We start from the raw sequence: 12,349 nt of genomic DNA on the forward strand, positions 1-12,349 counted from the left end.
AATATTAGCAAACTCAATCTAGCTGCCTATACAAAGGATTATATATCATAATTGAGTGGAAACTATCCCAAAAATGCAAGGTTGGTTCAACATACAAAAATGTATATATGTAACATAATGTAGTATACCATATTGGCAGCATAAAGTAAAAAACACATGATCAACTGACACAGAAAAATAGCATTTAACAAAATCCAACATTTCATGCAAAAACATTAAACAAACTAACAATAGAGGGGAACTTCCTCGACCTGATAAGAAACACTTGCAAAAACCCCACAGTTAACATCATACTTAATGATAAAAGACTTAAAGTTTCCCTCTTGAGACAAGGAATAAAACAGGAATGTTCACTGTTGCCACTTCTAATAACGTTGTATTGAAGATTCTAGCCAGGGCAATCAGGCAACAAAAAGTAATAAAAGATATCAGACTGGGAAAAAAAGAAGTAAAACGATCTCTATTTACAGGTGTCACAACCCTGTATAGAAAATCTTAAGGAGTTAACACACACACACACACACACACCATTAGTACTAATAAACAAGTTGAGCAAGGTTGCTGGATACAAGATCAATATACAAAAATCAGCTCTATTTCAATATGTTAGCAATTAATAATCCAAAATAAAACTTAAAAAATGGTGTTTACAATAGCATCAAAAAGAATGAAATACTTCAAAATAAACATAACAAAAGAAGTGTGACACATACACTGAAAACCGTAAAAGACTACTGACAGAAATTAGACTACCCATATAAATGCAATGACAATCTCACATCCATGGACTGGAAAACTTTATACTGTTAAAATAAAAATGCTCCCCATATTTATCTAAAGATTCAGTGCAATCCTTACATAAATTCCAGTTGTTGTTTTTGTTTTAGATAGAAATTGGCAATCTTACTCTACAGTTCACAGGAAATGCAAGGGACCCAGAATAGTCCAAACAATGTTGAAAAGGAACAGTGTTATAAAATTCACACTTTCCAATTTCAAAACTTATTACAAAGCTACAGTAATCAAGACTGTGGTACTGACAGACATAGAGATCACCTGAACAAAATTTACAGTCCATATATAAATCCATACATCTATCGTCAACTGATTGTCAACAGGATGCCAACACAATTCAATGGAGAAAGAATAGTCTTTCTGAGAAACAGTGCTGGGACAGTTGGATATCCATACGGGAAAGAATGAATTTATACCCTTATCTCAGACTGTATACAAAAATTAAAACAAAATGGATCAAAGACCTAAATGCAGCAGCTAAAATTAAAAATCTTAGGAGAATATAAAGGTATAAATCTTCATGATCTTGGATTGGGAAATGATTTCTTTTATATAACAGTTAAAGTACAATCAAGGAGGGGCGCCTGGGTGGCTCAGTTGGTTAAGTGTCCAACTTCAGATCAGGTCATAATCTCACAGTTCGTGGGTTTGGGCCTTGCGTTGGGGTCTGTGCTGACAGCTCAGAGCCTGGAGCCTGCTTTGGATTCTGTGTCTCCCTCTCCTCTCTCTGTCCCTCCCCGACTCGTGCTCTGTCACTCTCTCAAAAATAAATAAACGTTAAAAAATTTTTAAAAAATAGTACAATCAAAGAAAAAATAAATTGGCCTTTTTCTTTTTTTTTTTTTTAACGTTTATTTATTTTTGGGACAGAGAGAGACAGAGCATGAACGGGGGAGGGGCAGAGAGAGAGGGAGACACAGAATTGGAAACAGGCTCCAGGCTCTGAGCCATCAGCCCAGAGCCTGACGCAGGGCTCGAACTCACGGACCGCGAGATCATGACCCGAGCTGAAGTCGGACGCTTAACTGACTGCGCCACCCAGGCGCCCCAGAATTGGCCTTTTTCAAAATTAAATACGTTTGTGTTCGAAAGGATACTATCAAGAAAGTGAAAAGATGATGTATAGAATGAAAGAAAATTTTTGCAAGTAATTATTTCATGATAATAAGGCTCTTGTACCCAAAATATATTTTTAAAATTCTTTATAACTTAACAATAAAGACAATACAGTTTTTTTTAACGTTTATTTATTTTTGAGACAGAGAGAGACAGAGCATGAATGGGGGAGGGGCAGAGAGAGAGGGAGACACAGAATCCGAAGCAGGCTCCAGGCTCCGAGCTGCCAGCAGAGCCCGATGCAGGGCTCGAATCTGTAAACTGTGAGATCATGGCCTGAGCCGAAGTCGGATGCTTAACCGACTGAGCTATTCAGGGTGCCCCAAGACAACACAATTTAAAAATGGACGGGGGCACCTGGGTGGCTCAGTCAGTTAAGTGTCTGACTCTTGATTTCAGCTCAGGTCACGATCTCGCAGTTTACGAGTTCAAGCCCCACATCAAGCTCTCCACAAGTGGGCACAGAGCCCACTTGGGTCCTCTGTTCCCTTCTCTCTCTGCCCTGCCTCTGCTTGCACTCTCTCAAAAATAAACATTAAAAAATAAATAAAAATAAAAATGGACAAAGGACTTGAACAGACATTTTGTCTGAGAACATCTACAGATAGCCAATAATATCAAAGGATGCACAGTATCATTAGTCATTACGGAAATACAAACCAATACTGTTTAGGAGGTCAGTGGGAACAGATTCAGTAATGGTAGCACCTACTCAGCAGGCATTTAATCTGTTTATTCTCAAAGAACCTAATGATATAGGTATTATTGTTATCTCTAGTTTATAGATGAGGAAACTGAGGTTTAAAGAATTTATATAACCTCTGTTAGTTTACTAGCTAACCTAAGTCACACAACATGTCAGAGATGAAACGGGGATTAACCCAGGTGGTATGATTCTAAAAATACATATACTTGAAATACACAAGTATTTCTCCTGTAACATTAAAAAAAAAGTATACAAGGCATGTTGTATTTTTAAAATAAGCTATGAAATAGTACCATGGAAAAATACATAGGAAAAGTTTGTAATTAGGATAATTTTTGTTTTCAATATTTTCTAGTATATGACCAATTTAATATAATAATAAATATATATTTTAAAAAATTATGTTCAGGGGCCTGGGTGGCTCAGTCAGTTAAGTGTCTGACTTTGGCTCAGGTCATGATCTCGTGACTCATGAGTTTGAGCCCCACGTTGGGCTGTCTGCTGTCAGCACAGAGCTCTCTTTGGATCCTCTGTCCCCCTCTCCCCTGCTTGTGCTCTCTCTCTCTCTCAAAAATAAACACTAAAATATAAATAAGGAAGGAAGGAAGGAAGGAAGGAAGGAAGGAAGGAAGGAAGGAAGGAAGGAAGTTCCAAATTAAAAACTTCTCCTAAACACACAAACACACACATACACACATACTTGTAGTTTTAGGAGAAATAAAGTTATAATGTGCTATTACTAAATAGTGCTCTTATATAGGTTAAAGTCCTGGCACTGACTCAAATCACTTATGAGGCCTTAGATCAATGACTTAAGCTCTGCTGGATCCAATAATAAATTAGAGAAATAACATATTTAAAATTCTTCAAATTTTTATGAATTGATATATTTTTCACTCTCCAGTTATGATACTAAAACTCTGATTTGACTTAAAATAATATTGCTAAATTTTGACAGTTTGAACATAAAGTATCTACAGTCTCAGTTCATATTCCATGGCTCACAAGGCACAGTGATAGATCCAGTTGCGGAAAATAAGAAAAAGGTTTTAACAGTAGTATTTAAATAGAAGCTGAAAACATTTTGTTTTCAATAGATAGTTGGAATTGACCCAAATTCCAAATGAACCTTGTGGCTACTTCCAGAATCATCCTCACACATCTTTAAGGGCTAGTTCTGAACTTTGAAGATACAGTATACCTATGCATAGGATTGCCAGGTTTAACAAATTAAAAATAAAGAACACCAAATTAAATTTGAATTCCAAGATAAACAATAATTTAGGTAATATTGGGACATACTGTACTAAAATATTATTCATTGTTAATCTGAATTTCAAATTTCACTGGACATCATGTATCTCAAAGGGCAAGCTAACCTATGCAGAATTTGGGGGTGGAAAGGGGAAGAGGGAAATTTTCTTAAATTTCATGGACAGTATTAAGGAGGGTATTACCAGATAAGAAGCTCAGAAAATTGCAAAAACTGAGTACATATAATTTACAAGGAGAATTTTCAAATTCTAGCTTAAGTTACTGGATATCTCCTCCGTAAGTGGCAACATATTACATTATGATCATAAATTCTTTTTACAAGCCAAAAAAAGTTCGATTTACTTGATGAGATTTTCATTCTTTCTTTCCCTTGAAAATGGCACTCTAGCAGAATTATTAAATAATTCCAAAAGCAGTGTGACGGCAGTGTTCATCAGTTGACGGATGAGTTCCTGAAATATGTAGTCAACCAGCATCAGAAACCTCAAAATTGTTTTTAATAAACGTCGATATTCAGGCAGCTTGAAATGTGTTGTGTAGTCTTCAGAGAGGTTTGACTCAAAATATTCTTTAATTTCTTTCTTTTCTGCCACCTACAATTCAATAAACAATGGAGAAACAAGTGACAACTTTCTATGTTAATACAGCACGATTTCTAATGTATAGTATTTTCATTAGTCTAAATAACATTGCAACTCAACGTTATTAGGACAACTCTCAAAAAACTTTATGTTTGCACCGTATTTGAAGAGCAGACCAAAAGAGGCCTATGAAGTTCAGGGTGTCCCTTACAAGCGGACAAGTTTATGGAAGTCCAACGGGAAGTACATACTGATGATTACCTAAGCGTTCCTGCATAGAGGGACCCTCCTCAAGTACACTAAGAGCTGCCAACGGGGGAGAGTCAAATCTAAATAAAAGGTTCCTTGGCAAACGGCAAATGGCAAATGGCAGAAGCACAGTGAGACCCTCCTCCAGAGGATCAGCGGGGGTGTGTGCCACGTGGGACCTTAAAATGTGGAGTTCTGACACCCAGCCACGTGCCTCAGATAACACACAGGAGTACTGTGCCGCCTGGCACACAGCTCGGACGCAGACAGGGCGAAGGCAGGGATCTGACGGAAGCTGGGGACACAAGAGGGGTGATTGTTTGCTTTTCCTGAAAAGTGACAGGTGCGAACTCGCCACTCTGGGGACAAGAGTGGGGGGGACACCATTTTGCCACTGCCACAGCTCCAGCCCACCGGCACTGATGAACGTCAGTGAACACAGCACCTCCCAGTGGAGACAGGAGCCAACTACCCCGCCCGCGCCCCTGCGCCCTGCAGGTGCATCTTCGCTCGGGCAAGTCCGCCTGAGAGTCAGCGCCGAAGGCCCCTCACGGAGAAGACCAGCACAGACCTCCCCCACGCATCAAGTCTACTCATCAAAGAGGCTGCAAATTTCGTCTCTAGGGCAAACAGGATCTAGCTTCTTTTTTCTTTTTCTTTTGATCTAGCTTCTATTAACGAGCAGACCAAAACACATCTAGTTAAAACTTGCCATACGGTGAGAGGACAAGGTCCAAACACCCCCCATGCAGGCAAGGAGAAACCCTGCAAGGGACTGGCCTGAGGGCAGGAGCAGCCAGAACACGACAGCAGAGTGCAGAGGGGCTGCCTCACCCCTTCTTTTCTGGACCTCTTCTTAATACAGCCATCACTCTCAGGCTTTCCTAACAATCACACACCAAAAAACAGTGATATAGACAAAATGACCAGACGGAGGAATTTACCCCAAAAGGAAGAATAGGAAGAAGTAACAGATAGGGTTTTAATTAACACAGACATAATTAAGATGTCTGAACTAGAATTAAACAATTATAAGGCTACTAGCTGGGCTTGAAAAATGCACAGAAGACACCAGAGAATCCCTTACTGCAGAGATAAAAGAACTAAAACCCAGTCAGGCCAAAATTAAAAATGCTGTAACGGAGTTGCAAGCCCAACTGAATGCAATGCCAGTGAGGACGGACACAGCACAGGGATGAACTGGTGACATGGAAGGGAAAACTATGGAAACTAATGACTCAGAAAAGAAGAGGGAAAGAAAGGCACTGGATCACAAATACAGACTTAGGGAAAAAGCACAGTAACACTTGTATCATAGGAGTCCCAAAAGAAGAGAGAGAAAAAGAGGCAGAGGGTTTATTTGAGCAAACTATAGCTGAGAACTTCCTCAATCCGGGGAATGAAACAGCCACTGAAGTCCAAGAAGCACAGAAAAATCCCACCAAATTCAACAAAAGCCAGCCACTGCCAAGATGACACACTGGACCGGATGGACTTAATGGATATATTCAGAATATTTCATCTTAAAACAGCAGAATACACATTCTTTTTGAATGCACATGGAACATTCTTCAGAACAGATCAAATATTAGGCCTCAACAGTACAAAAAGATTGAGATCATACCATGCATATTTTCACACCACAACACTATGAAACTTGAAGTCAACCCCAAGAAAAAATTCGGATAACCACAAACACATGGAGATTAAAGAACATCCTACTAAAGAATGAACTGGTTAACCAAGAAGTTAAAGAACTAAAGTACATGGAAGCAAATGGATATGAAAACACAACAGTCTAAAACCTTTGGGATGCAGCAAAGGCAGTCCTAAGAGGGAAGTATACTGCAATACAGGCCTACCTCAAGAAGGAAGAAAGGGGGCACCTGGGTGGCTCAGTCAGTTAGGCGTCTGATGTCAACTCAGGTCATGATCTCACGGTTCGTGGGTTCGGGCCCCTCGTCAGGCTCTGTGCTAATAGCACAGAGCATGCTTTGGATCTTCTGTCTCGTGCGCTCTCTCTCTCTGCCCCTCCCCCGCTTGCTTGCGCTCGCTTTCTCTCTCTTGCTCTCAAAAAGTAAACATTAAAAAAATTTAACAAAAGAGCTGGTTCTTCAAAAGAATTAATAAAATTGATAAACCTCTAGCCATACTTAGCAAAAAGTAAAGAGAAAGGACCCAAATAATATCACAAATGAAGGAGGATAGATCACAACCACCACCACAGAAATATAAACAATTATAAGAGACTATTATTAAAAATTACATGCCAAGGGGTGCCTGGGTGGCTCAGTTGGTTAAGCATTAGACTTTAAGCTCAGCTCAGGTCATGATCTCATGGTTTGTGAGTTCAAGCCCCAGACAGGGCTTTGTGCTGACAGCACAGGGTCTGCTTGGAACTCTCTTTCTGTCTCTCTCTGTCCCTACCCCGCTTGTGAGCTTTCTCTCTCTCAAAATAAATAAACTTTAAAAAACTAAAAAAAATATATACATGCCAACAAACTGGGCAATCTGGAAGAAATGGACAAATTCCTAGAAACATACAAACTACCAAAACTGAAACAGGAAGAAATAGAAAATTTAAACAGACCCATAACCAGCAAAGAAATCGAATCGGTAATCAAAACTCTCCCAACAAACAAGAGTGTGAGGCCAGGTGGCTTCTCAGGGGAATTCTACCAGATATTTAAAGGAGTTAGTACCTATTCTTCTCAAGCTGTTCCAAAAAAATATAAATGGAAGGAAAACTTCCAAACTCATTCTACAAGGCCAGCATTGCCTTGATTCCAAAAGCAAAGACCCCACGAAAAAGGAGAATGAACAGGTGATAAACACAGATGCAAAAATTCTCTACAAGATACTAGCAAATTGAATCCAACAGTACATTAAAAGAACTATTCCTCATGATCAAGCGGGATTCATTCCTGGGCTACAGGGTTGGTTCACTAATCACGTATCAATTAACCTGATATACCATGTTAATAAAAAAAAAGGATAAGAACCATATGATCCTCTCAATAGATGCAGAAAAAGCATTTGACAAAATACAGCATCCTTTCATGATAAAAACTCTCAACAAAGTATAGATGGAACATACCTCAACATCATAAAGGTCATATTTGGAAGACCCACAGCTAGTATCATCCTCAATGGGGGAAAAGAGAGAGCTTTTCCTCTACAGTCAGGAATAAGACACAGATGTCCACTCTCACCAATACTATCTAACATAGTACTAGAAATCTTAGCCTCAGAAATCAGACAACAAAAAGAAATAAAAGACTACCAAGTCATCAAGGAAGAAGTCAAACGTTGACTATCTGCAGACAACATGATACTCTGTAGAAAACTTGAAAAACTCAACCAAAAAATTGCTAGAACACATGAATTCAGCAAAGTCGCAGGATACAAACTCAATGTTCAGAAATCTGTTTCACTTCTATACAATAATGAAACAGCAGACAGAGAAATTCAGAAAACAGTCCCATTTACAATGGCACCAAAACCCACAAAATACCTAGGAATAAACTTAACTGAAGAGATAAAAGATTTGCACCCTGAAAACTACAGAACACTTATGAAAGAAACTGAAGACGTCGCAAAAAAAGGAGAAACATTCCATGTTCACAGATTGGAAGAACGGACATCGTTAAAATGTCTGTACTACCCAAACCAATGTATATCTTTAATGCAATCACCATCACAATGCCACTAGCATTGTTCACAGAGCTAGAACAATCTGAAAACTTTTATGGAACCAGAAAAGACTCCAAATAGCCAAAGTAATACTGAAAAAGAAAACCAAAGCAGGAGACATCACGATCCTGGACTTCAAGCTGTGTTACAAAGTTGTAATCAATAAGACAATATGGTACTAACACAAAAACAGACACAGATCAATGGAACAGAAGACAGAACCCAGAAATAGACCACAAACGTATGGCCAACTAATCTTTGACAAAGCAGGAAAGTATATGCAGTGGAAAAAGGACAGTCTCTTCAACAAATGGTGTTGGGAAAACTGGATAGTGACCACGTAAGAATGAAACTGGAGCACTTTCTTACACCATACACAAAAATGAATTCAAAATGGATGAAAAACCTAAATGTAAGGCGGGAAACCATCAAAATCCTAGAGAACACAGGCAGCAACCTTTCTGACCTCAGCTGTAGCAACTTTTTTTTTTTTTTTTTTTGAGAGAGAGAGACAGAGTGAGCATGCAGGAGTGGGCAGAGGGAGGAGAAGGGGGGAGGGAGGGAAAGAGGGAGGGGAAAGGGAGGGAAGGAGGGAGGGGGAAGGGGGAAGAGAGAGAATGAAATCTTGCCATTTGCAATGATGTGGATAGAGCTAGAGTGTATCATGCTAAGCAAAGTAAGTGAGTCAGAGAAAGACAAATACCATATGATTTCACTCATTTGTGGAATTTAGGAAACAAAACAGATGGGGGGGGGGCACCTGGGTGGCTCAGTTAAGCATCCAACTTTGGTTCAGGTCATGATCTTGTGGTTCGTGGGTTCGAGCCCGACATCGGGCTCTGTGCTGACAGCTCGGAGCCTGGAGCCTGCTTTGGATTCTGTGTCTGCCTCGCTCTCTGCCCCTCCCCCACTCACATTCTGTCTCTCAAAAATAAATAATAAACATTAAAATTTTTTTTAAAAAGTAAACAGGTGGACATAGGGGAAGGAAAAATAAAGGGAGGGAGGGAGGGGGAGGGAGGGAGGGAGGGAGAGAGAGAGAGAGAGAGAGAGAAACCATAAGAGCCTTAACTATAGAGAACAATCTGAGGGTTGATGGAGGGAGGTGGGGGCGATGGGCATTAAGGAGGGCACTTGCTGTGATGAGCACTGGGTGTTGTATGTAAGAGATGAATAACCAAATTCTACACCTGAAACCAATTTTTACCATATATGTTAACGAACGAGAATTAAATAAAAACTTGAAAAAAAGTCTAAACATTTCAGTTATAAGTCATATAAACCAAATCAAACTAGTTTCTGTAGGGAGGGAGGACTTGTTGCCTATCACAACTTAAATGGAAACCTCTTAACAAATATTTATTTTTTTTTCTTTTTTTTTTTTTTTTCAACGTTTATTTATTTTTGGGACAGAGAGAGACAGAGCATGAACGGGGGAGGGACAGAGAGAGAGGGAGACACAGAATCGGAAACAGGCTCCAGGCTCTGAGCCATCAGCCCAGAGCCTGACGCGGGGCTCGAACTCACGGACCGCGAGATCGTGACCTGGCTGAAGTCGGACGCTTAACCGACTGCGCCACCCAGGCGCCCCTTAACAAATATTTATGATGAGACCCTGATGAATGGGAGAAATGGGCTGAATGGGAGAAACCAGACCGTGAGTAATCCGTAACCAGGGTCCCAAGACAGATGCCGTTAATCCCTTGGCCAGTGTCCCGGAGTCTGCCTGGGACACGACTGGGCTTCAGGAAGTTAGGGTGACTGAGCAACCAGATGAGGAAGGAGAGTCCTTGTTCCATTGATGAAAAACAGCCGCACTGCATCTTCTTGTCAACAGGCGAAGGCTTGAACTCACTGCTACCCAGTCTCCACCAGAAGTTAATTCAGAGAAACTCTGTCTGAAAACTGAGGGGGACCCGGTCCGCCTCTCCCCCCAGAGCCTCCGCTGTGCGCCTGGACTCGGCCAAAGCAGCGGAGAGAGGCCGCCAGCCTGTAACCAGACGACACGGCATCAGTCCCTCATCCAAGGGCGGCTGTGAAGGACGCTTCCACGCACTGTCATTCCCCGACTGGGGAAACTCCGTAAAATAATCCTGTCAAGTGAGTCACAGCATCTCAGAGAACAATGTTCTGAGGACACTGCTCATTGAATTATTGAGTCCTTTTCATAAAATCCTCAGGCAAGTTTTGTCTCATCTGGTTATGTTTCTCTTGAGCAATGAGTTTTTGTCTTATAAACACTGAACTTTGTAACAAATCGTATTTCCCTATATATGCCAGGTCGGGTTAGATTTTAAGTATCTTGAAGGTATATACGTAAACATCCATACGCGTGCATTTACGCACACATGCACGCTCGCGCGCACGCGCGCGCACACACACACACACTCTTATGCAGGCTTCCCCCACTCTCCAAAGGTAGAGTTGCTATGAAACCTTCCAAAAGCCGCAGCAGCATAAAGCCAAGAAGCCATTACCATTAATTTATATGGAAATTTTTTGAGCCTTCCCACACCCCAAAAGGCTTTGCTGACAGCTGCACAAAACTAACTGATGCTCAGAGACACCTCCACTGGCAGCCCCGCCCAAGGGAGGCTGCATGGGGCCTGGGGAAGGAGCTGGGCCGGCGCCCTCGCTGCCCCGTAACAGACGCGGTGGGCTCTCTGTGCTTCTGGCCTTTTTTTGTAAAAGCAACATCCTCTCTGGATTTCAGCTAACAAACCAGCTATGCATATACATCTGCTGTAAAGCAAAGTGGCGTAAACGAACTTTCACAAGGTTGGGGGGTGGGGGGATATACCTGCACGCGCGTACACCTGCACCCCACACGGCCCCTGCAAAGTGTCCCGCGCCCGGTGACCATGCGGCATTAGCTGCTTGGCCTAAGGAACCACCTTTGTCCCTCCGCCTGCCCATTTCTAACTCCGCCTCCAGGCATGCAACCGGGAGACGCTGCTTCGGTCAGTATGTTACAGTCTGACAGAGAGAGAGAGGAGAGAATGAAAGAATTACCTTTAAAAATGTACGTTTCATTTCGCAAATAGCCTTCTCTCTGATATCCTCAAGCTGTTTCACTGCCTGGGTAGCCTGCCGTGCCTGTTCTTCACAAAATCCATCCAGAGAATACGTTCGGGACCTATCCAGCTACTCACCCGATAGATGTTGAATGTTGGAAAGTCAAAGTTTGTTACAAAAAAAAAAAAAAAAGACACGAAATATTCTGGTCATCCTTTCATGTCATAAAGAGCATATTTTAAACTCTCTTTCATATACATTATGCTTTATACACCAAATGCTTTCCGTGTTCTTCAAATCCACACACTCACAGTTAAACTACATCTTAATAAAACACAGAAAAAAATACGTTATTATTTTAACTGTAACGAAGATTAAGCCTAAGCAGAAGAACTCAGGAGTTGAGGTGTTTTGAAATATCTGAGCCCCGGGGAGCCACCAAACCCAGGAATTGCTTTTACCCTTGAAATGTCGATTGCGTGCAAAATTACAGATATGAGCACTAAATATCGGATAAAGAGGCTAAAATAATCCAAATGACGTGAAGTGTGCATGAGCTCACTCGGAATGCAGCACGGGGGAAATCCCATCGGCTGTGCTACTGGGCCCCACAGCACACAGACACTTCACCCACTCACGGTAGCCCAGTAGCCTTTCCTCCTTGCGGTGTTTTCCTGTTTTTCCCACCATGTGTTAATTCTCTCACCAAAACGCATTTTCACCAACAAACACGCACCTTTATCCCGAGTGGTACTCTAATACTTGGTAAGTGTAGGCTTGCAAAAAAAAAAAAAAAAAAAAAAAAAAAGATTGAAAAGTGCTCCCCTAACCTTAAAATTCTGGATTAACTCTGTGTTCTCCCTCTCCTCGTCCTTTTTCTGGTTACCAGGCCCTGATCTTTCCAGTAAAGGGTGTCTCA

General features: G+C 41.2%; 1 protein-coding gene across 1 annotated transcript in view; it reads right to left on the reverse strand.

Moving 5' to 3' along the window:
* DNAH14 (dynein axonemal heavy chain 14) overlaps positions 1 to 12,349 on the reverse strand; it is a 334,473-nt gene that overhangs the window by 257,670 nt on the left and 64,454 nt on the right. The window contains exons 10-11 of the mRNA XM_086693941.1: positions 11,428 to 11,559; positions 4,235 to 4,485 (exon numbers count right to left, since the gene is read on the reverse strand). Of these exons, the coding sequence (XP_086550067.1) occupies positions 4,235 to 4,485; positions 11,428 to 11,559 (383 nt within the window). The remainder of the gene's footprint in view (positions 1 to 4,234; positions 4,486 to 11,427; positions 11,560 to 12,349) is intronic.

Source organism: Puma concolor, chromosome E4, assembly GCF_028749965.1.
Source record: "Puma concolor isolate L17-30 chromosome E4, mPumCon1.1.hap2, whole genome shotgun sequence".
Lineage (NCBI taxonomy): Eukaryota > Metazoa > Chordata > Mammalia > Carnivora > Felidae > Puma > Puma concolor.